This window comes from Elephas maximus, chromosome 10 (assembly GCF_024166365.1).
Source record: "Elephas maximus indicus isolate mEleMax1 chromosome 10, mEleMax1 primary haplotype, whole genome shotgun sequence".
Taxonomy (NCBI): Eukaryota; Metazoa; Chordata; class Mammalia; order Proboscidea; family Elephantidae; genus Elephas; species Elephas maximus.
In genome coordinates, this window is record NC_064828.1 from 34,599,933 (window position 1) to 34,621,622 (window position 21,690).

Here is a 21,690-nt window from a genome sequence, read left to right on the forward strand (position 1 = left end):
TTTGGTTTTGGTTTTTGGTTTTATCGAGTTTGTTTTGCAAATAATAAAGTGGGAGTCCTTCTTTGACTTGCCCACCCTGAGAGAACAATATTTGCTTAAACGTGCAGATACAGAGAAATAGGAGGGCATATGGAAAGCCAGGGAAATGGGATATATTTATTAACTGATGTTTATTATCTGCCCAGCAGGGAGTTAGATGCCTGCAGGGAAGGAGCACTCCCAGAGACTCTTACATTGGTGAGAAGAAAAAAAACATGTCAGAAACCGACATAGTCTGTACAGATACCAGCAAATTTTAAACACATTTCTGTTTTTCTGTGCATAACATAATGCTGTTTCACTTTGTTCTTTCTAGTCAGTGATACCAGGTATCCAGGCATATATTACATGTTTCTGTTCTTGTTAGGTGCCGTCGAGTCGCTTCCGACTCCTAGAGACCCTATGCACAATAGAATGAAACACTGCCCGGTCCTGAACCATCCTTAGAATCATCGTTATGCTTGAGCTCATTGTTGCAGCTACAGTGTCAGTCCATCTCGTAGAGGGTCTTCCTCTTTTCCACTGACCCTGTACTCTGCCAAGCATGATATCCTTCTCCAGGGACTGATCCCCCCTGACAACATGTCCAAAGTATGTAAGACGCAGTCTCGCCATCCTTGCCTCTAAGGCACATTCTGGTTGTACTTCTTCTAAGACAGATTTGTTCGTTCTTTTGACAGTCCATGGTATATTCAATATTCTTCACCAACACCACAATTCAAAGGTGTCAATTCTTCTTCGGTCTTCCTTATTCATTGTCCAGCTTTCACATGCATATGATGTGATTGAAAATACCATGGCTTGGGTCAGGCTCACCTTGGTCTTCAAGGTGACATCTTTGCTCTTCAACACTTTTAAGAGGTCTTTCGCAGCAGATTTACCCAGTGCAATGCGTCTTTTGATTTTTTGACTGCTGCTTCCATGGCTGTTGATTGTGGATCCAAGTGAAATGAAATCCTTGACAACTTCAATTTTTTCTCCGTTTATCATGATGTTGCTCATTGGTCCAGTTGTAAGGATTTTTGTTTTCTTTATGTTGAGGTGCAATCCATACTGAAGGCTGTGGTCTTTGATCTTTATTAGTAAATGCTTCAAGTCCTCTTCACTTTCAGCAAGCAGGGTCGTGTCATCTGCATAATGCAGGTTGTTAATGAGTCTTCCTCCAATCCTGATGCCCTGTTCTTCTTCGTATAGTCCAGCTTCTTGGATTATTTGCTCAGTATACAGGTTGAATAGGTACGGTGAAAGAATACAACCCTGACGCACACCTTTCCTGACTTTAAACCAATCAGTATCCCCTTATTCTGTCTGAAGAACTGCCTCTTGATCTATGTAAAGGTTCCTCGTGACCACAATTAAGTGTTCTGGAATTCCCATTCTTTGCAGTGTTACCCATAATTTGCTATGATCCACACAGTCAAATGCCTTTGCATAGTCAATAAAACAGAGGTAAATATCCTTCTGGTATTCTCTGCTTTCAGCTAGGATCCATCTGACATCAAGCAATGATATCCCTGGTTCCACGTCCTCTTCTGAAACCGGGCTGAATTTCTGGCAGCTCCCTGTCAATGTACTGCTGCAGCCGTTTTTGAATGATCTTCAGCAAAATTTTGCTTGCATGTGATATTAATGATATTCTATAATTTCCATATTTAGTTGGATCACTTTTCTTGTGAATAGGCATAAATATGGATCTCTTCCAGGCAGTTGGTCAGGAAGCTGTCTTCCATATTTCTTGGCATAGACAAGTGAGCACCTCCAGCGCTGCATCTGTTTGTTGAAACATCTCAATTGATATTTCATCAGTTCCTGGAGCCTTGTTTTTTTGCCAATGCCTTCAGAGCACCTTGGACTTCTTCCTTCAGTACCATCGGTTCCTGATCATCTGTCACCTCTTGAAATGGTTGAACATCGACTAATTCTTTTTGGTATAATGACTACGTGTATTCCTTCCATCTTCTTTTGGTGTTTCCTGTGTCGTTTAATATTTTCCCCATAGAATCCTTCACTATTGCAACTCGAGGCTTGAATTTTTTCTTCACTTCTTTCAGCTTGAGAAATGCGAGCATGTTCTTCCCTTTTGGTTTTCCATCTCCAGCTCTTTGCACATGTCATTGTAATACTTTACTTTGTCTTCTTGAGCCACCCTTTGAAATCTTCTGTTCGGTTCTTTTACTTCATCAATTCTTCCTTTTGCTTTAGCTGCTCGACGTTTGAAAGCAAGTTTCAGAGTCTCGTCTGACACCCATCTTGATCTTTTCTTTCTTTCCTGTCTTTTCAGTGACCTCTTGCTTTCTTCGTGGAAGATGTCCTTGATGTCATTCCACAACTCACCTGGTCTTCGGTCACTAGTGTTCAGTGCGTCAAATCTATTCTTCAGATGGTCTCTAAATTCATGTGAGATATACTCAAGGTCATACTTTGGCTCTCGTGGACTTGCTCTGATTTTCTTCAGTTTCAGCTTGAACTTGCATATGAGCAATTGATGGTCTGTTCCACAGTCGGCCCCTGGCCTTTTTCTGACTGATGATATTGAGCTTTTCCATTGTCTCTGTCCACAGATGTAGTCAATTTGATTTCTGTGTATTCCATCTGGCGAGGTCCATGTGTATAGTCTCTGTTTATGTTGGTGAAAGAAGGTATTTACAATGAAGTCGTTGGTTTTGCAAAATTCTATCATTCCTTCTCCGCCATTGTTTTTATCACCAAGGCCATGTTTTCCAACTACCGATCCTTCTTCGTTTCCAGCTTTCACATTCCAATCACCAGTAATTATCAATGCGTCTTGATTGCATGTTCAATCAATTTCAGACTGCAGCAGCTGATAAAAATCTTCTATTTCTTCATCTTTGGCCCTAGTGGTTGGTGCATAAATTTGAATAATAGTTGTATTAACTGGTCTTCCTTGTAGGCGTATAGATATTATCCTATTACGGACAGCGTTGTACTTCAGGATAGATCTTGAAATGTTCTTTTTGACGATGAATGCAACACCATTCCTCTTCAAGTTGTCGTTCCCAACATAGTAGATTATATGATTGTCTGATTCAAAATGGCCAATACCAGTCCATTTCAGCTCACTAATGCCTAGTATATCAATGTTTATGCGTTCCATTTCATTTTTGACAATTTCCAATTTTCCTAGATTCATACTTCGTACATTCCAGGTTGTGATTATTAAAGGATGTTTGCATCTGTTTGTTCTCATTTTGAGTCGTGCCACATCCGCAAATGAAGGTCCCGAAAGCTTTACTCCATCCATATCATTAAGGTCAACTCTACTTTGAGGAGGCAGCTGTTCCCCAGTCATCTTTTGAGTGCCTTCCAACCTGGGGGTCTCATCTTCCAGCACTATATCAGACAATGTTCCGCTGCTATTCATAAGGTTTTCTGGCTAATGCTTTTCAGAAGTAGACTGCCGGGTCCTTCTTCCTCGTCTGTCTTAGTGTGGAAGCTCAGCTGAAACCTGTCCTCCATGGGTGACCTTGCTGCTATCTGAATACCGGTGGCATAGCTTCCAGCATCACAGCAACACGCAAGCCCCCACAGAACGACAAACTGACAGACACATGGGGGATTACATGTTTTTAAATAATAGTATTTCTGTTCTCAAAACTGATAAGGGGAAAATAAAAGTGTAAGCACTTAGGAAGTCATTGAAATCCTCTGGTCTGGAGAGGAACATAAATTTTGAGTAAAATAATTGACTTGGATTTTAAACATTGCCACAAGATGGCAGTAGAAGTTAGGGTCTGAAAAGAAGTTTAGCTAGATGCCCATTATGTTAACCTGAAGGATAGTCTGGCTTCTTCATTTTGTATTAAACATAAAAGTGTTCCAATGAAGAAATATGGATCCATTTAATTTCTTGTCTCTTTCTCCTTGTAACTATTGCTGTTATTACGTGTTCAAGGGCATTAGCCAGTCCCTAGAGAATACTTTATCAGAAAGATTTACCCTCTTTTTTTTTTGTTTACAAGCAGTAAACTTGAAATTCCCAGATCAAGAGACCTGAGTTACCATTTTTGAAATTCACCAAATAGACTCTTGCCAATTCCTCCACATTCATCCTTTTGAAAAATGTAGATGTTCTAGACAGTTTATCTCTGTAAGGTTGGTAGTAATGTCCCCTTTTTCATTCCTGATTTTAGTAATTTGAGTCTTCTCTCTTTATTTCTTGATAGGTCTAGCTGAAGATTTTTGATTATTCCAAAGAACCAACTTTTGGTTTGGATGATTTTATTTTCTGTTCCATTTATTTGTGCTCTAATCTGTATCATTTCTTTCCTTCTCCTTTTTTGGGTTTAGTTTACTCTTCTTTTTCTGGCTTCTCAAGGTGGAAAATTAGGTTATTGATTCAAGATTATCTTTTTTTTTAATGTATATTTTACAGCTATAAATTTCGATCTTAGCACTATTTTTACCATATCCCATAAGTTTTGGTATGTTGTGTTCTTATCTTCATTCATCTCTGTATTTTCTAATGTCCCTTGTGATTTCTTCTTTGACCCATTAGCTGTTTATAGTGTGTTGTTTATACTTTCTGCATATATGTAAGTTTTCCAAATTTTCTTGTTACCGATTTCGAATTTCATTCCATTGTGGCTGGAGAACATACTTTTTAAGATTTCAATCTTTTTAAATGTATGGCCTAACATGATCTATCCTAGAGAATGTTTCATGTGCATGTCAGAAGAATGTGCATTCTATTATTGGGTAGCGTAGTCTACAGGTGTCTGCTAGGTCTAGTTGGTGTATGTTGTTCAAATTTGCTGATCTTCTGTCTCGTTGTTCTACCTGTTATTGAAAGTGAGGTATCAAAGTCTCGTATTATTATTGTTTTATTGTTTGTTTTCCCCTTCATATTTGTCAGTTTTTGCTTCGTGTTATTTTGGGGCTTTGTTGTTAGGTGCATATATGTTTATATCTTCTTGATGCTTTGATCATTAGATAATGTTCTTCTTTGTCTCTGGTAACAATTTTTGTCTTAAAGTCTATTTCATATGATATTAAATAGCTACCACAGCTCTCTTGTTTACTGTTTGCATGGAATATCTTTTTCCATGCATTCACTTTTAGCCTATTTGTCTTTGAATCTAAAGTGAGTCTTTTTATTGGATCATGTTTTTTGTTCTTTCTGGATTTTATTTGGTGAGTTTAGTCCATTTACATTTAATATTATTACTGAAAAGCAAAGACTTCTGCCATTTTATTTGTTTTCTATGTGCCTTGATCTTTTTGTTGCTCGGTTTCTCCATTATTGCCTTCTTTTGTGTTAAATAGATGTTTTCTAATGTACCATTTTAGTTCCCTTGTCATTTACTGTATTTTTAGATATTTTCTTAGTGGTTTCCTGGGGATTACAATTAACATCTTAATTTTATAACAACCTATTTCAGATCAATACTAATTTCATTTCAGTAGCATGCAAAAACTATATATTTCCTTTCTGTCTCCCCTCCTTTGTGCTGTTACTGTCATACAGATTATATTTTAAAATTGTGTGCCTGTCAACACAGATTTAGTGATTGCTTTATGCAGTTGTCTTTTAAATCAGATAGGAGAAAAAAGTTACAAACAAAAAATATATTTATACTGTCCTTTAAACTTATCTATGTAGTTACCTTTATAAGGAGCTCTGGTGGCACAGTGGTTAAGCCCTAGGTTGCTAACCAAAAGGTTGGTGGTTTGAACCCACCAGCCACTCCATGGGAGAAAAATGTGGCAGTCTCCATAGCCTCGGAAACCCTATGGAGCAGTTCTACTCTGTCCTGTAGGGTTGCTATGAGTCGGAATCAACTCAACAGCAGTGGGTTTGGGTTTTTGGTTTACTTACCTTTACCGATGCTCTTCATTTTTTTTCTGTAGATTTGTGTTACTTTCTAGCGTCCTTTCATTTAAGCTTGAAGGACTTCCTTAGTATTTCTTTGAGGGCATGTTTGCTAGTGACAAATTCCCTCAGTTTCTGTTAATCTGGGAACGCCTTGATTTCTCCATTTTGAAGGATAGTTTTGCTGGGTATAGAATTCTTGGTTGACAGTCTTTCAGCACTTTGTGTTATCTACTGTGTTCTGGCCTCCTTGGTTTCTGCTGAGAAATCAGTGTTACTGAGGATCCTTTGTATGTGATGGGTGGCTTCTCTTTTGCTGCTTTCAAGATTCTGTCTTTCATCTGTTTGATTATGATGTGTCTGAATGTTGATCTCTTAGTTTATCTCTTAGTTTATCTCTTAGTTTATCTACTTAGAGTTGGTTGAACTTTCTTTATGTGTAGATTATTGTTTTTCATCCAATTTGGAAAGTTTGCAGCCATTATTTAAGTATTCTTTTTTCCCCTTTCTCCTTTTTTTCTAGAACTCTCATTGGTGTATGTTAGTATGCTTGCTGGTATCCCATCAAGGTCTCCAATGCTCTGTTCATTTTTTTTTTCATTATTTTTTCCTTTTTGTTTCTCAGACTGGATCATCTCAACTGACCTATTTTGAAGTTTGCTGATTCTTTCTTCTGCCTGCTCAAATCTGCTGATAGGTCCGCTAGTGAATTTTTCATTTCTGTTATTATACTTTTCAACTTTGAAAGTTCTATTTGGTTATTTTCTGTATACTTCTCTTTATTAATATTCTATTTGGTGAGACACCATTCTCATACTTTGACTGCTTTATATGTGGTTTCCCTTTAGTTACGTGAACATACTTAAAATAGCCAACTTAAAGTCTTTGTCTAATAAATTCAATGCTGCACTTCCTCAGGGACAGTTTCTATTGATTTTTTTATCCCTATGTATAGGCCATAGTTTCTTTTTTTTTTTTAATGTCTCATAATTTTTTTTTGTTGAAAATTGGACATTTTAAATAATATGGCAACTGTAGAAATCAGATTCTACCCCTTCCTTAGGTTTGTTTTTGTTGTTATTGTTTGTTTTTAAACTAATTTTGTGAACTTCGTATTCTTTGACATGTGTGATCACTGAAGTCCCTACTCAGTTAGCTTATTGATTACCTAATGGTTAGACAGAGATTTCTTTAAACACTTAAGAATCAATATGTCTCTTAGTCTTTGCCAAGGAACTCTGTGTTTTTTGGGTTGTGCCCTCAGTACTCATCCAGGCAGTTGACAGCTCCACCTTTAACCTTCACTTCCTGCTTGTACAGAGCCTGAAAGACAGTGTATGGTGAGCACTTAGAGCATCCTCAGGGCTTTCCTGAGCATGTGCACAGCCCTGGGCATGCACATGGCCTTCTAGAGTCCCAAGGATGTCAGAGCTTTTCAGAGCTGCTATGGGCAGCTCCTTCCCAGTTTTTCCTTTTATGCTTTTGGTTAGCCAGTGTTTCCCCCAAGTGATATCCACATTCTCTGGCAGCCTAAACAATTGCCTCTGATAGTTTTCAACAAACGTCCCTGGGGAAAAGGCTTTTTGCATTTGGTGAGCTCTGAACAACAAGTCAGATCAAATAAAGACAGCCTTGCAAGTGAGGTCTTCCAGGTAACCACAAAACTGATCAAATAATGACAGTTCTTTGGGAGTGAGGCCTTGAAGGATCTCCAACCCTGTTCTGCCCCATTTGGTGACTGCCAGACTGTTGATTTTCTCTGTGATTGCAGGCTGTTGGTTTTCAAGGCTATTGCAGAATAGATGAGAACAGAACAAGTTAAAAGACCACAAAGCTTGCAGTTCTTACTGACATTCAGCTATTCTTTCTTGAATAAACAAACATTCCTTAGCATCCTGCAAAGGAGTCCTGGTGATTCAGTGGTAAGTGCTAGGCTGCTAACTGAAGGCTTAGTCCGCTTCCGTAAAGATTAACAAAAAAAAACCCCACTGCTGTCAAATTGATTCCAACTCACAGCGACCCTATAGGACAGAGTAGAACTGCCCCACAGGGTTTCCAAGGAGCACCTGAGGAATTTGAACTGCCGACCTTTTGGTTAGCAGCCGTAACTCTTAACCACTATGCCACCAGGGTTTTTCAGTAAAGATTACAGCCTTGGAAACCCTATAGGGCAGTTCTCCTCTGTCCTATAGAGGGTTGCTATGAGTCAGAATTGACCCAACAGCAACAGGTTTGGTTTGGTTTGGGTTAGAATCCTACAAGCCCTTAGTTAATTTCCAGAGTTCTGGAAAATGTTTAGTCTAACAATTTTTGCCAGTGTTCTCATTGCTTTTATGCAGGAGAGAATTTTCAGAGGTCCTTATGCCAGTGTTTTTGCTGATGTCACTCCTAACCAATTTAGTGAGCCTTTATATTTAGCCATTCTTCCTGATAGTCTCCATCTCAGAGGGGACACCAAGGCACAGATATATTGTAGCACGTCAAGGCAGTCACAGATCCTGGTCCACAGGCTCATAAAAGGGAGAGGAAAGCACCTTTATGAGACACTGCTAGGTAATTCTTGAGTTTTTTCACTTGCTGTTAGCCCCCAAGCCTAACACAGGCACTAAAATCTTGTACTTCAGTTCCTTTGCCTTACTACCCAGTATATCTGAATCTATTGTTCCAGTCTGGGTTATCTCACAGGCTTTTTTATACTTTGCAGAAACCCCTTCACCAGCTTCCACTTACAGCCTATCTTATAGGTAAGTAATGCTAACGCTTTGCCTCCTTTCATTTGGGATCTGTTCACACTGACAATCTGCTGACAACCTTGGGGTTACTTCTCCATCGGCCTTTACCACTGAAGTTTATAATCTGCCTCCTAAACAGAAGAGAAGGTTGAATAGTACTGTGTCTAATCTACACCTGAGTTATTTGATTTTATTCTCAGTTGAAAGCAGGGGATGTTTTTCTTCTCTGGTATATATAATAGGCCCTTCTCTTAAATACTTCTTTTTATCTTTCCTTTTCTCTGCTGATGCTCTTATTTTCTCTTCTTAGACCTTCATCTGCCTCCTCTGGACAGGGGATTTTTCCTTTTAGACCATCCCTAAATGATAGGGATTCAGACCACACAAGAGTCCTCACCCCCAGCAATTCAGGTAAGTTAAATAGCATTCCCAAAGGAATGAAGTTTCAACCATTATACACGTACTAAGATCAAAATTTTCAAGGTGAAAATGAATTGGGATTTGTCCTAAAGAGCACTGTCTCCAGTTTGGTGCTTTAATATTCAAGAGTCATCCTTTTCCTTCATACTGGCCAAACAATAAGCCTTGAAGTGGCCGTGGAGGTTCTGGATTTTTCTTGAATAGCACTTATCCTGTCACCAGTTGAGTTAGCCTCTAAGATTAGGCTTAAAAAAAAATTTTTTTTTTGCGATCCCTATGTTGAACATTGCTAGAGCTCAGTTATGAATGAGAATTATAAAACTAATATCCCTTTTTCTCCCCATGTTTTTCAGTTAAGGTACCTTTTCTACCAGTCCCCTTGATAAGGGGGTGTCCATCTCTCTATCTCACCAAAGTTTTTATATTGTCTCTGCATCTTCCTACTCATAGTTAAACCAAAATCTCAGACCTCTCTGCCCTCACAGGAAAACAATGGACTTTATAACCCACTTCTTAAATTGCTTAGCTCATAGTCTTTTTCTCTTCTGAGTGGTATTCATCGAATTAAGAACTACCTAGTTACTCTGACCCTAAGTAACACTGCTGAGGAACTCTCCAGGTTAAATTACCTTTCACCATTCCATTCTATCCTTCAGGTCAGAGGGAGAGCAGAACCGCACTAGAGGGTCTTCCTGGTTCCCAGCTACCATTCCTGTAGGTAAGCCCTGACCAGTCTAACTTGTCTGTGCATAAAAAATGTACAGTTAGGCCTGCATACAAAATGCCTTGTTCTGGCCTCATGTTAGGCTGGTAAAATGTAACCAGTGGAGAATGACATGGGTCTCAAATGTAGTAGCCATATGTTCACAATTTTCCAGAATGGTCTCAACTTCAAAGATTCTATCCTTCTGTCAGATTAGCTTCCTGATTTGGGGTTTAAAAATTAGATCACATAGTGGCAAGAGTGTTTAAACTAAGAGGTCTTCAGCAGGGTGAAATAAAAGTGTGTGGAAACAACTGACACTCCCAATAGTTCCACCACAAAGCATTTTCAGTGGAATGTATCTTCTGGGTGGAGATTCTGCTAGAACTAGGAAAAACCACTTTTACTTCTTCAGAGATAGCAAGGATATTTTGTAAATTTATGGGTCTGTGATTCTGATCCATGCAACAAGAGGAAGAGGGCATGGGAACGAGAAGAGAGGTCTGTAAGGAGCTCTATTGAATAAAAAGTCCAGTCTCATCTTTTAACTTTCGCAGCTTGGGCTTTGAGGATATTTAGGTCCCTTTTCCATTCTAAAAGGAGCCCTGGTGGCGCAGTGGTTAAAACATTCAACTGCTAATCGAAAGGTCGGCAGTTCGAAACCACCAGTGGCTCTGCAGGAGAAATATGTGGCAGTGTGCTTCTGTAGAGATTTACAGCTTTGGAAACCCTATGGGGTGGCTGTGAGTTGGAATCAACTTTATGGCAGTGGATTTGGTGGGTTTGGGTTCCATTCCAAGCTCCTAGTAACCTCAGGGACAGCTCCTTCATACTAAGTATGTATATATTTTGCTGTCATATTCCAAATAGGCTTTATTTTTGTCAGCAAGAAATTAGGGTCTGAGCTCTAGGAGACAAAGTGGGGCAATAACATCCCTCCCTAAGATTCTCACAAATGGAGGGATTAAACAGATTTAAAAAAATTTAAGAGACATATAAACCAGTTGCCATGGAGTCAACCCTGACTCATGAAGACTCCATTTATGTCAGAGTAGAACTGTGTTCCATCGGGTTTAAACCATTTGCAAATACAGGCCCCCAACTGGATCCTGATTGAAATAAACTGGGGGGGAGGGGGACTTTGAGAGAGAGAGGAAAATTGAATGACAGGACGTTTGATATTAAGGGATTCACTCTTCTTAGGTGTGATATTGTAGTTAAGTTTTTAAAAATAGTCCTTATCTTTTGGTGATTCATAATGAAATGTACGTATATGGATGGGAAGTTAAATGGTGTCTGGGTTTTACTTTAGTATAATCCAGTGGAGGGGGCAGTGGGAGAGTAGAAATTAAAGACTGGCCATGAGTTATTATTTGTTGAAGTTGGGTGGTGGGCACATGGGAGTTCATTATACTCTACTACTTTTTTATTTTAATAATTTCCATAATAAACTATTTAAAAAGTTATTGGAGAAAGTGCCACCTCCCCAGAGGTATAAGAATTTTACCTCTCTAGTACTAATTTCTGGTATGGTAGTCATATGTTCTGAATTTTCCAAAATAGTTTGATTTTGAAATATTCTGCTTTAAGCCACTGAAACGTTCCAGAGAGTTTCATAGCAACAAAGCTTTCGTCAGACTAGATGCGTCAACTCTCAGTTTGGAAAAGTTATCAAGCAATGGAGAAAACTATGGGGAAGTTTATTGCCCCAGTAAACTTCGTCCTATGGCTCCAGAGGACCTTACTTGCCCTTTTTGTTATAAACACCCATATCTACCTTCCTGTCCTCTGCTGCAGATGGTCTACCAACAACAGTGGCAGATGGGATTAGCCAGTGGGGAGAGAAGCATGGACCACCTCCAGACAGACCATCTTCAAGGTCTGATCTATACATACTGCTGAAGGACCATGGCATCCAAAACCCATTAGGGGTGATGACTTTGGAAAATGTACCCTTACCTTGTTTCCTGGATTCACTCTGTACCAATTGATCTTTACCTTACACACCCTGTATTCCCTCCCAGGGAAGTGGTCAGGCCTTGTATAAGGCTAGTGCTTCAGGAAGATGCTTGTATTTCTCCCACAAGACACAGATAGTTCATTTCCAGCAACTTGAAACAAAGGTTATAAAAACAATTCTTAGCATCATTTGGGGAGGGGATAATATACTCATCAATGATATTTCATTTCTGGGTTTCATTTTTTAGCTTTGGATATACTTTGCCACTGCCAGTATTAACAAGCAAGTGACTCTGTTCCTCGTCCTAATTTGTACTTTTTCCATTTGCCTATTGTTTCCTGTTTATCTAGTTATTATTAAATACAGGTAGTCCCTGACTTATGACGTGTTTGAGTTATAATGAACGGCACTTGTGACCATCTTTGTTTTTTATACATCTTATTGGAATACGTACTACATAGGTTGCAGCACATAATTTGCTGAGGTATCATTCTCAGATGTTTACTTGTAGATGTTCAAAGATTTAAGAGGATACTGATAATAAAAGGCAATAATGAAAACTAAAAGGAAAAAAAAAAGTATTTCCATTTATGCCAGAACCGACTTACTACTTACTACTTGTCGGAACAGAGCCTCACTGTGAAACGGGGAACTACCTGTATGTTGATTTGCTTTTCTGTCAAAATGATAACAACTTACTAAAGTATGTGGATAATAAAATTGTTACTACAGTTCTATTGCTATTACAAGCTCTAGAATGGTGGAATGAGCAAGCACTGCCATTGAGATAAGTCAAACCTTTATTTCACTTTCAGTAATAAGGGGTAGAAATGAAGGATTAAATGGGTGGGCCACTGGCAGGCAGGCCTTAAGCAAAAATAGTGGAAAAACATGATAGCAGGCATCTGCCATTAGCAGGTCTTGGGAATGACCCAGCAGCTGAAGTAGGATCCCACTACCCTTTCCGGTACTCTGAATTTATTATTTTTAATGTCATTCCTAGACACTTTCTCTTTTGTACAAGGTGGAGTCACCTCCAAGACTGTTGTATCTTTGTCACTGATGAAGCCTCAGAAATTTTGATCATTACCATCTGGTGACTGGGAAATTATATGTCTGGTGATAGATGCTGACCTACTGCTTTGTAAACACTGTTTTTGTTATTTTGATGGACCTCAACATGTCCTGCCCCTTCAAAACAGGAAAAAAAAAATATATATATATATATATATGCTAAGCTGGGAAGGCTTTCAGATTTAACTTAACTGTACATCCAGAGTGAAGACTGAATCTTAACTCAGCTAGTTCCACAAGTCAGATGTGAATCTCCTAAATACCCCAATTTTGAAATTCCTCTGTAAAGGGCTTGGGTCTGAGCTATGTAGTATTTCAGGTTGCCAACAAGCCCAGGTCCTTTGTACTCTTTGATAGATACTCCTTTAATTCGTCAGTCGACTTTGTTAAATGACTGTTTGAAAAAAAAGTCAGAATGTTAATGGATTTGGGTCCCTCAATCCCTAAACCATATTAAGTAGCAAAGTGGAGGAGAAAGAAAGTTTTATTTTTGGCCTTTTTATTATTATTATTCTACCAATTTGGGGCTTCCACTCTTTTTAGATGGTTAATTATCCATTGATATTTGCTTTACATCTGGCCCCAACTGATGAAAACCATTCTAAAACATTAATAATTCAGTTAAAGATGATGGTCCCTCTGTTCTCAAGACAGACACTATAAAAGAGGGAAAAGTCTTTTCTCTGGACAAAATTGAGCCAACACCAAAAAGATGAAAAACCAGTCTCTGGCAAGCAGGGCAGGAAGTAGTATCAGGATTGTAAAACCAAACCTGGAGCCTACCTCCACTGTCCTTCTTACCAGTAGAAATCATCCCCTCGCCTCTATCCCTCTCTAACCTAATTCTACTTCTTTTAAGGACATCTCCTCTAATTCCCACCTCCAATAAATATCCAGTCTAAATTATTCCCCACCCAATTATTAAACTTTTTCACAAGCTCCGTGGAGAAGATTCACCCTGAGACAAACAGTGAACAGAGAGGGGATTTTGGAAAAAGATATAAAGGTACAAGGCAAAGTGGTCCCAGCATCCAAAACGAAAACATTGTGCTAGCTGTGTGACTCAGTAATGAAACAGGTAAAACACAGAGTCAGGTTGTTATGAGGAAGAAGAAAGATATGTGAAGAGACTGGGATATATTGAGATTCTTAGCTGCATTATCCGTGGACTTGTGCTCAGAGAGAAAGGAATGGTGCACGGCAGCCTCATATTCCACGGACAATGGTGGGACTGGCGGATGCACTGGAATCGTCAATTTTTTTACTCCTCCGTTCCAGTCCTCCTATAGATGTAGGGCCAAGGTCTGGTCTCTGTGGTAAACTAAGGGAAGAAAGCAGCAGATACAAAGATAGCAAGAGTTGTTTCCCAGCCCATAGTTTGAACCAGGTCCTCAGCACTCTTTGTTGAGGTTAGAGACCTGGATTTCCGCCCGTCTAATCCCCACCTCACTTTGTGCCCTGTGGTCATCCTCTCTGCTCCAGCCTTCCTACATCCCCATCCCCCACCACCAAGAACACAAAGCTTCTCAGTTCTTTGCCACAAGGTAATTAAAAAAATGTGGGTTCTTTGTTTAAACAGTTACTAAATTAGTTCATCTTTTAGTAACAGACTCCCCTCCCCCCAGACCCCCTTCTCAGTCCTGTATGATCACATCATCATCATTGTCATCTTCCTCCTCCTCCTCTTCCTCTTCATCCCCATCGTCTTCAGGCAGTTCTTCTTCCTCCTCTTCCTCTTCTTCATCTAGACAAACTACCACCTCAGCTGGCTCAGGTAATCGAGAGGCAAACCAATCCAGTACCTGCTGGGTGCTAAGTCTTGACGCCTGACTCAGTTGAAGGATATCACTTTCCCGTAGCTGTTGGTGGGCTGCCCAGTACCTCTCTAAGGGCTGTATATCTGGTGGAGGTGGGGGGATGGGCAGAGGTGGAGTCTCAGACCATTCATTCAAGGAGCGGGCTGATGGCAATGGTGTGGGAATTGTTGGGTCCTGGAAACCAGGGGCACCAGGTACTACGTTGTCCCGAAACCACTTCAGTTGCCCATGCTTCAAGGCATAGCGTGTGTCACCAAACCACTGAATAATCTCAGACCGAGGTAAACCAGTGATCTGTTCTAATTTATGGTAATCCTCACGCCGTGCCCATTGGCACTGTAAAAAAAAGGATTTGAGGATAGCCAGCTGCTCTTTGGTTTTGCGCTTGGTCTTTCGCTGGTGGCGTTGCATATCAGGAGAAAGGTACTCCATAGGGCCAACCCTACCTGGTACGGAGTTATGCTGTAGCCCTTGGGGCCAGGCTGGCTCCAGATGTGGGGGTAGTGCCTGCTCATTGGGTGACAGTGGCTGTGGGACACAGCCCAGCGGCTGGAGGGGTTTAGAAGCAGCAGTAGCTCCATTAGCTAGTACCTGGAAAGAGGAGGTAGAGGAAGAGGAAGGAGTCACACTAGATGCTGACTCCTTCTTACAACTACTGGCAAGTAATGAGAATGGTGAGGGCTTCTCCCGAGCACGTGGCTGGTGGGCAGTTGTGGAGTGGTTCCAGGAAGCAGTGCCTAGGCCATGTGACTGGTCAGGACCCCTTCCTGCCTGCTCCTTAGAGAGGCTACTACTTTGAAGATCCTGCCAAAAATCTGATTGATGAGGGAACGCCCCACTGCCATGTGCCCTCAAGGGCTCCTTTACTTTCTGGTGACTCAGTGGCATTGGTGGTATCTGAGAGGATTCCTCAGGCTCTACCTTCAATCCTTTCATCTGGGTGGGCTCACCAAGAGAAGGAGGCACCTCCTCCGGGGGCCGCCCTGCGTGATGAGTAAAGGAGAGAAGAGATTTGAAATGGAGTTGGTCCCGATGGTACACTACTCGGGCTCGAGTCTCTTCTATTTCCTCAGATGACCAGCTGATGCCACACCGGAGGCGCTGGGCCATGAACCAAGTCTTGACTTTCTCCATCTGTAGCCCATAACGTAGGCAAAGGAGGGCAATGTCTGCTAGGCTGGGATAGGGAAAGTAGCTGAAAGTTTGTAGCAAGTGTTCATTGTCATCCAGCTCACTGGTCTGGGCTGCTTGGGTCCACACAAGCTGTAGCTCCTCAGAGATTGGAGGGAGACAGATGAGGCCCGCTGGGGAGCTATTAAGACTGCCGGCCTCTTTATTAGGAGGCATGGTGTTTTCTGATGTGTGCTCGTCAGAGATAGCTGTAACAAGAAGAGAAACAGCTCAGTCACCAGGGCTTCTCTTTGGAACACTGTCCAATTTCTACTGTATAAACTGGGGGATACCAAAACAATCAACTTCCTATTTGCGCCAAGTTGTATTGCTTTTAAAGTGCTTTAACTGTTTCTCATTTAATTTTCATAACCTTAGGAAATTATCAGCGCCTGATATAAGTCCCACTTTTTTTTTTACATATGAGGAAACAAGTCTACAGAAGTTACCCCAACTCATAGGACTAGTGTCACCACAAAAAGAAAAAAATGTCTCTAGAGATTAAGAAAAACACCTTAGTATAGCCTTTACTTTCCAATTCTACCTCACTTCTGGAGGTTATCCCCCAACTCTCACCCTCTGACCCAAGCAGTTCCTCTGCCCAGCCCCCTGACCCATTTTCTTTCTCTTTTTAACCTGGTGGTGGAGCGTTGGGGGAGGGGAATGATAGTACCTTTAAACCCTAAACCCATCTCTCTGGATGAAAGATAGGTCAGAGCTCTGGATAAGTAGGGCTCACTCCCCCTGGGTTTTGGTCACGTGAGGATAGAGAGGGAAATGTTTCCTCCCCCAAGTCAGCCTCCAAACAAAGGTTATCCCCTCCCCCAGCCTTTGTCTTTTCTGGCTACTCAGCCTTTCTCTAGGGAACCCAGAAAGCGCCCTCAGACTTTAACAGCCCCTTCCACATTTTTTTTTTTTTCCCCACATAGGGCCAAAGGCCTGCTGCTCTTATCTCTTCGGTCCAGCTTTCTTCTCAAGTCCAGGTGGACAGGCCTATTATAAATTGTGGCCAGCTCCTGCAAGCCACCCACCAGCACCACTACTCCAGGGCTCCAGGTGTGGGGACTGTAGGAATAGCCCCTGACTCTGGTTCATTCCTGAAATGCCTGCTTAAGTCATTCCCCAAAATAATTCTGTTGATAGAATTTTAACTCAGCTTCCCGTGTGGGCATTAGAGACCCTTTAGCACATGTGTCACCCTTTACTCTTAGAGGAATCCCATCTATGTTTATGAATATTGCTTCTGATATGTTATGGATGAGACAGGATCCCTATTAAAATGCACAAGATGAACTGAGAAAATCTCAAGCCCAGAAAGTTAAGAGATAGGGCGGTGTAATACCAAGAATTTTATAGGATGATTAGAAAAATTCAGAAACATTTAAAAATGTATGTCACCATTCCCTTTTAACAAACAAATCTAACAGACTGAAGGTCATGCAGATGCTAAAAGCGATAAAGAGAACCATAAGGGGGTAAACAGAAGTAGCATGGCATAATGGGTAGAAATATCAATTCCTGAGTAAGGCAGACCTGTGAGTTTGAATCCCAGCTCTGCCACTTACAAGGTGTATGATCTTGGGCAAGTTACTGAATTTATATGAGCCTCATTGTTCTCGTGTGTAAAAAGTGGGGCACTGATGAGTGTGCGTAAACTGTTGGGTATTTTTACCAGGTAACTACTATGTGCCAGGCACCATGCATAAAAACAAAAACCAAATTCATTGCTGTCAAGTTGATTCTGACTCATGGTACCCCGTGTGTTAACACAGTAGAATTGCTCCATAGGGTTTTCTTGGCTGTAATCTTCAAGGAGGCAGACTGCCAGGCCTTTCTTCCAAAGTGCTGCTAGATGCATTCGAATTGCTGTAGGTAGGACATAAGGAGCTGCTTAGAGACAGTGATCTGCCACTTTCTAGAATGCTGTTGTATTCTGGGCAAGTTGTTTAATCTCTCTAAGCCTTAGTTTCCTATCAGAAAAAAGGAGGTAATCACAGTATCTACCTTGCCAGTTTGTTGTGACTAAGTGAAAAGATGCACTTGACATTATGCCTAGAAACAAAGTAAACGCTCAGTAAACAGCTTTTATCCTTACTTCAGCTTCATAGGGTGATTTTGATACAAGGTAAATGCTCCTCCTAGACAAGTAGACAAAAACTGAGTCCTTAAAAATTACTGCTTTCAGTCTGCTTTTGCAGAGTTCTAACTAGAAGTGGAGGAAACCAGGGTATCTGTATTTTTATATTTTCTGTACTTTGGGATTTGGATACAATTTCAGAATGGATTTTGCAGCTGTAACAAAAGTATGAAAACCACTGCTATGGAAAGTTGATGCCACAATGTGGGGATAAATCCTTTTTGATTACCAGCTGCATTACCAATGTGGTAGTTCCACCTTTCTCCTCCCAGGTTCATCCTTGGCCCAGCTGAGTGGCCTCTGATGGATTACTTGCATGGCCTGGTGCTACACCATCATCAAGAAGTTGTGGCCCAGCAGGACCACCGCCAAATCCAGGCTGAAGAGTACTTCATAATTGCAACACTTGACATCTACTTACCCTCATATAAACTGTTCCATAAGGACACAATAACACGTTAGATATGAGGAAAGGTAGTGTAAGGAATGAAGCTGTCCAGTGTGACGATGAAAACTGCCAGACAGGAACACAAGGCAGGCACAGCTACAAGCCTACAAGGAGGCATTTTGCTTTCATTCATGTTATTTATTTGATACCCTTTAGATTCTCATGGCGTCAGCTTGATATTTCAGTGTAGCATGCAGTAATGCAAATAATATATTTAGTGTATGGTATACAGCCGCAGTTTTCACTTACAGAAAGCACAAGTTGTGGAAGATTTCCTGAAACAGAAGGATGGCTTAAATCAAGGGGCAGCTATATAGCTGGTACCTCCCTAGAAGAATCTGGCTTTGAAATAGGAGGAAACTACAATCAGAGTGGCTCATGAGAACTGTCACAAGTGGGGCAGGTACCCTACAGTAATCAAAACCACAACGAACATACCACAGTGTCTTATGTTCTCATGCCTCCATTCTGGATTAGGTAGAAAAAGAAAAGACTCAAAGCTGAAGAAGGACTTCTAGGGCAGAGGTGATTGGGGCGGGGGGGCGGTCCATTCTGAGTAATTACTAAATCTGTATCCTTAATAAGGATATAATCTTTAACAAAGGATACTATGCCAAATATGTTCTACTATTACTTAAAGTCACTAATAAGAAATATGGAATCAGTATAACACCCAGAAGGAATTCCCCTCAGGCCTTCCACACCCCTGGGTGTATGGCAGAAAAGGGGCTACCTTAAGCTTGCAGTCTAGGCATTCTTCACACAGTCTGAGGAAAAAAAGGACTTTAGAACTTTAGGCTCAAGCCTAGGCTTATGGTTAAAGTAGGAGACGGTCAAAGTGGGGCAATAGACATGATCCTTCTAAGCTCCCCAAACATTTATTCCAGAAGAATTGACATGCTGCCTGAAATGTGTTTGGGTGATACAGTTTTAAGTATCTGAAAGAACTAGTGGTATTCAATTTATATGGTTCTTAACTTTTGGATCATGAATCCCTCTGAGAGAGAAAAGTTATGGACTCTTAGAAAGTTATGACTACCCTTTCACAATAAACATTCACACTTATACATTATAAATAATCTCAGGGGGTTGGTCATTGTCTGCCAGGAGCCCAAGTTAAAAACCTCTGCTTTATGGCTTCCAATTTTAAGGCAATAATGGTAATCACTTAAAGATGAACAAACATGTTGATGTGAATGAATGGAAAAAGTGGATGGAGGACTCGAGAATTTGAATAAGCCTAGAAGGGATTAGTGGTATTAGTTGGAGAGAGTGGAAGGCAGGGGTATTCAACAGGGTCAGAAGCCTGGTGACCCACTGGATTACATGAGTGATACCCATGGTGCACTGAATACTAGAGGCTAGTAGACTATACTGCAACAAAATCTGCTTCAGCCTGCTTCCTCAAGCTGCCCTGTGTGCTTAGGCTAGTTGTGATTCCACACCTGCTTATGCCAGAAGCTTTTCCTGTATTTCTATAATGTAATTAAATACCACATAAACCTGTGAAAAAAATTACTGCATTAAAAACCGTTCCTGTGAAAACTAAGTCAAATGCTGACTTAGACATGACACAACGGGGAATACATTTTTATAATTGTTGAATTGGGAGTGAGCAAGACAATTGTAAAAGATTGGGAAGGGGGAATCTTAAAACCAAAACTGGAATCACAGATGATATATTATGGGTATAGTACATAGAGGCTTTCATCTGTAAGACTGCAAATTAGAATTACCTGGGAAACTGAAGGAAAAAAAAAAAAAGCCAGGCCCCGTTTTCCCTTTTTGTGTTAGTTTGGACTGGGGTCCTGGCATTGGTAGATTTTAAAAGTTCTCAGGGTTTCAGAATCACTCTTGTAGTTTATACTAGAAAGACAACTGGGAACACCAATCAGCCGACTTAGACTTACACAAAGAAACCATCTTGGCACTATACCAAAATATTGGTGAAATGAATGTACTTTTAATTATGTTTAAGATATATAGGCGTCGTTTTTTTAAATTCCCAACTCTGTTTTGATTACTGCCATCTACCAATCCTCATCATATAACATAAAAGGGCTTCCAGTGTATGGCGAGAAGTAGGTTCACAGGATAAAAGATCTGATTTGGGCCCACATTACCAAGTAGGTCTCATCTTGAGTCTTCTTTCAGTTTAGAAGTCTCAGATGAGGACGCAACACCAGGAACCTCTGAGGACTCGAGTTCTCACTTTCCTGGCTGGTTTTCTGAGTATGGCTGGTTAGGGTGAGAAGGGGCAGTTTCTTGTTAACCCTTCATTCCCAAAGGTCACTGCTCCCCAGAAGGCCAGGTACGTGTGTTGAGGTCGCCAGGAAGTAGCCATGGGGGGGGGGGTAGGCCTGGGAAGGAAACGTTTCTCCTGTCCTCCATTTCACAAGCAGTCTAGGAGGCTCTGAACTGGGTCAGAGAACAAAAAGTTGCTACACTTGGGGCGATGAGCCCCGAAGAGCAGGCGAATCTCAATCTTCCCCTCTTCAAGGGCGTACCAACCCAGCCTCCCCCTCCTTACACACCCACTCACCCTACCCCAGATACAACAGGGAGCCGCAAAGTCCACAAGAGAAAGGAGGGAGCGCCGGCGGCTTCGAACCTAGAATTCTCCTCCTTCCAGCGCGGGGATGGGGCTCCGGAGGTCGGGGATCGTAGAGGGTCTGGGAGGGGAAGTCGAAGGAGCTGGGGATCACTCACCGCAGTCCGGCCCCGGCGGCGGCTCCCAGCCTCGCACCATGGGCCGGGGGGAAAGGGGAAGAGGGGGCAGGGGGCCTCCGGAATGAGAGTAAGGTTGCTGCCCCGCGCGGCCTCCTCCGAGCCCACCCGTGCGGAGGGCCCGGACCGGGACTGACCCCCCCCCGCCCCCGAGAGCGCGCCCGTCTAGCCCAGCCCTGCTCGAGCGAGTTGGAGGCGGGGCGGATGGGTGGGGCGCGCGCCTAGGGGCGGTGCCAGGGTGGCCCGAGTTCTGATTGGTGGACGCAGGCCGGCGGTCACCGGCGGAACGTACTGGGTCGGCTATTGGCTGTACGGGCCTTGACTGAAGTCAGCTATTGGCTCCGTGAGCCACCGGCGGCGTGGGCTATTGGGTACGTGGGCAGGGAAGCTGCCCCGCGGGGCCACCCTCATCCTATCGGTGCCGAACCGTGGAAGTACACCGGCCAATGTCCCTCCCGGAATTCCCTGGGGAGGGGCTCGAGCACTTTGCCGAAGTGTCCAGGTCGCCAACAGCTACCCCCGGCTGTTTCCTCCTGAGAAAAGCACTCTAGGAAGCCCCTTTTATCATCCATTCCCTAACCCTAGAGTCCCTGGGTTGTGCAACCGGTTAGCGCACTGAGCAGCTAACCGGAA

General features: G+C 41.9%; 2 protein-coding genes across 3 annotated transcripts in view; one reads left to right on the forward strand and one right to left on the reverse strand.

Annotated features, from left to right (window-relative positions):
- Nucleotides 1-12,018, forward strand: part of RNF212B (ring finger protein 212B) — a 28,367-nt gene extending 16,349 nt beyond the window's left edge. The window contains exons 11-15 of the mRNA XM_049897965.1: nt 189-237; nt 8,574-8,613; nt 8,912-9,012; nt 9,678-9,739; nt 11,522-12,018. Coding sequence (XP_049753922.1) covers nt 189-237; nt 8,574-8,613; nt 8,912-9,012; nt 9,678-9,739 — 252 coding nt within the window. The 3' untranslated portion in view covers nt 11,522-12,018. The remainder of the gene's footprint in view (nt 1-188; nt 238-8,573; nt 8,614-8,911; nt 9,013-9,677; nt 9,740-11,521) is intronic.
- A 453-nt stretch (nt 12,019-12,471) lies between these two features.
- HOMEZ (homeobox and leucine zipper encoding) lies at nt 12,472-21,251 on the reverse strand. Of its 2 annotated transcripts, none has more exons than XM_049898708.1 (2): nt 21,040-21,251; nt 12,472-15,954 (listed from the first exon to the last, which is right to left on the reverse strand). In XM_049898708.1, exons 1-2 carry the CDS (start codon nt 21,077-21,079, stop codon nt 14,393-14,395), a joined length of 1,602 nt encoding a protein of 533 aa, XP_049754665.1. In that variant the 5' UTR covers nt 21,080-21,251; the 3' UTR covers nt 12,472-14,392. The 2 variants fall into 2 exon arrangements, with proteins under 2 accessions (XP_049754665.1, XP_049754666.1); XM_049898709.1 differs by having other exon boundaries at nt 20,942-21,251.
- Nucleotides 21,252-21,690: the final 439 nt, after the last annotated feature.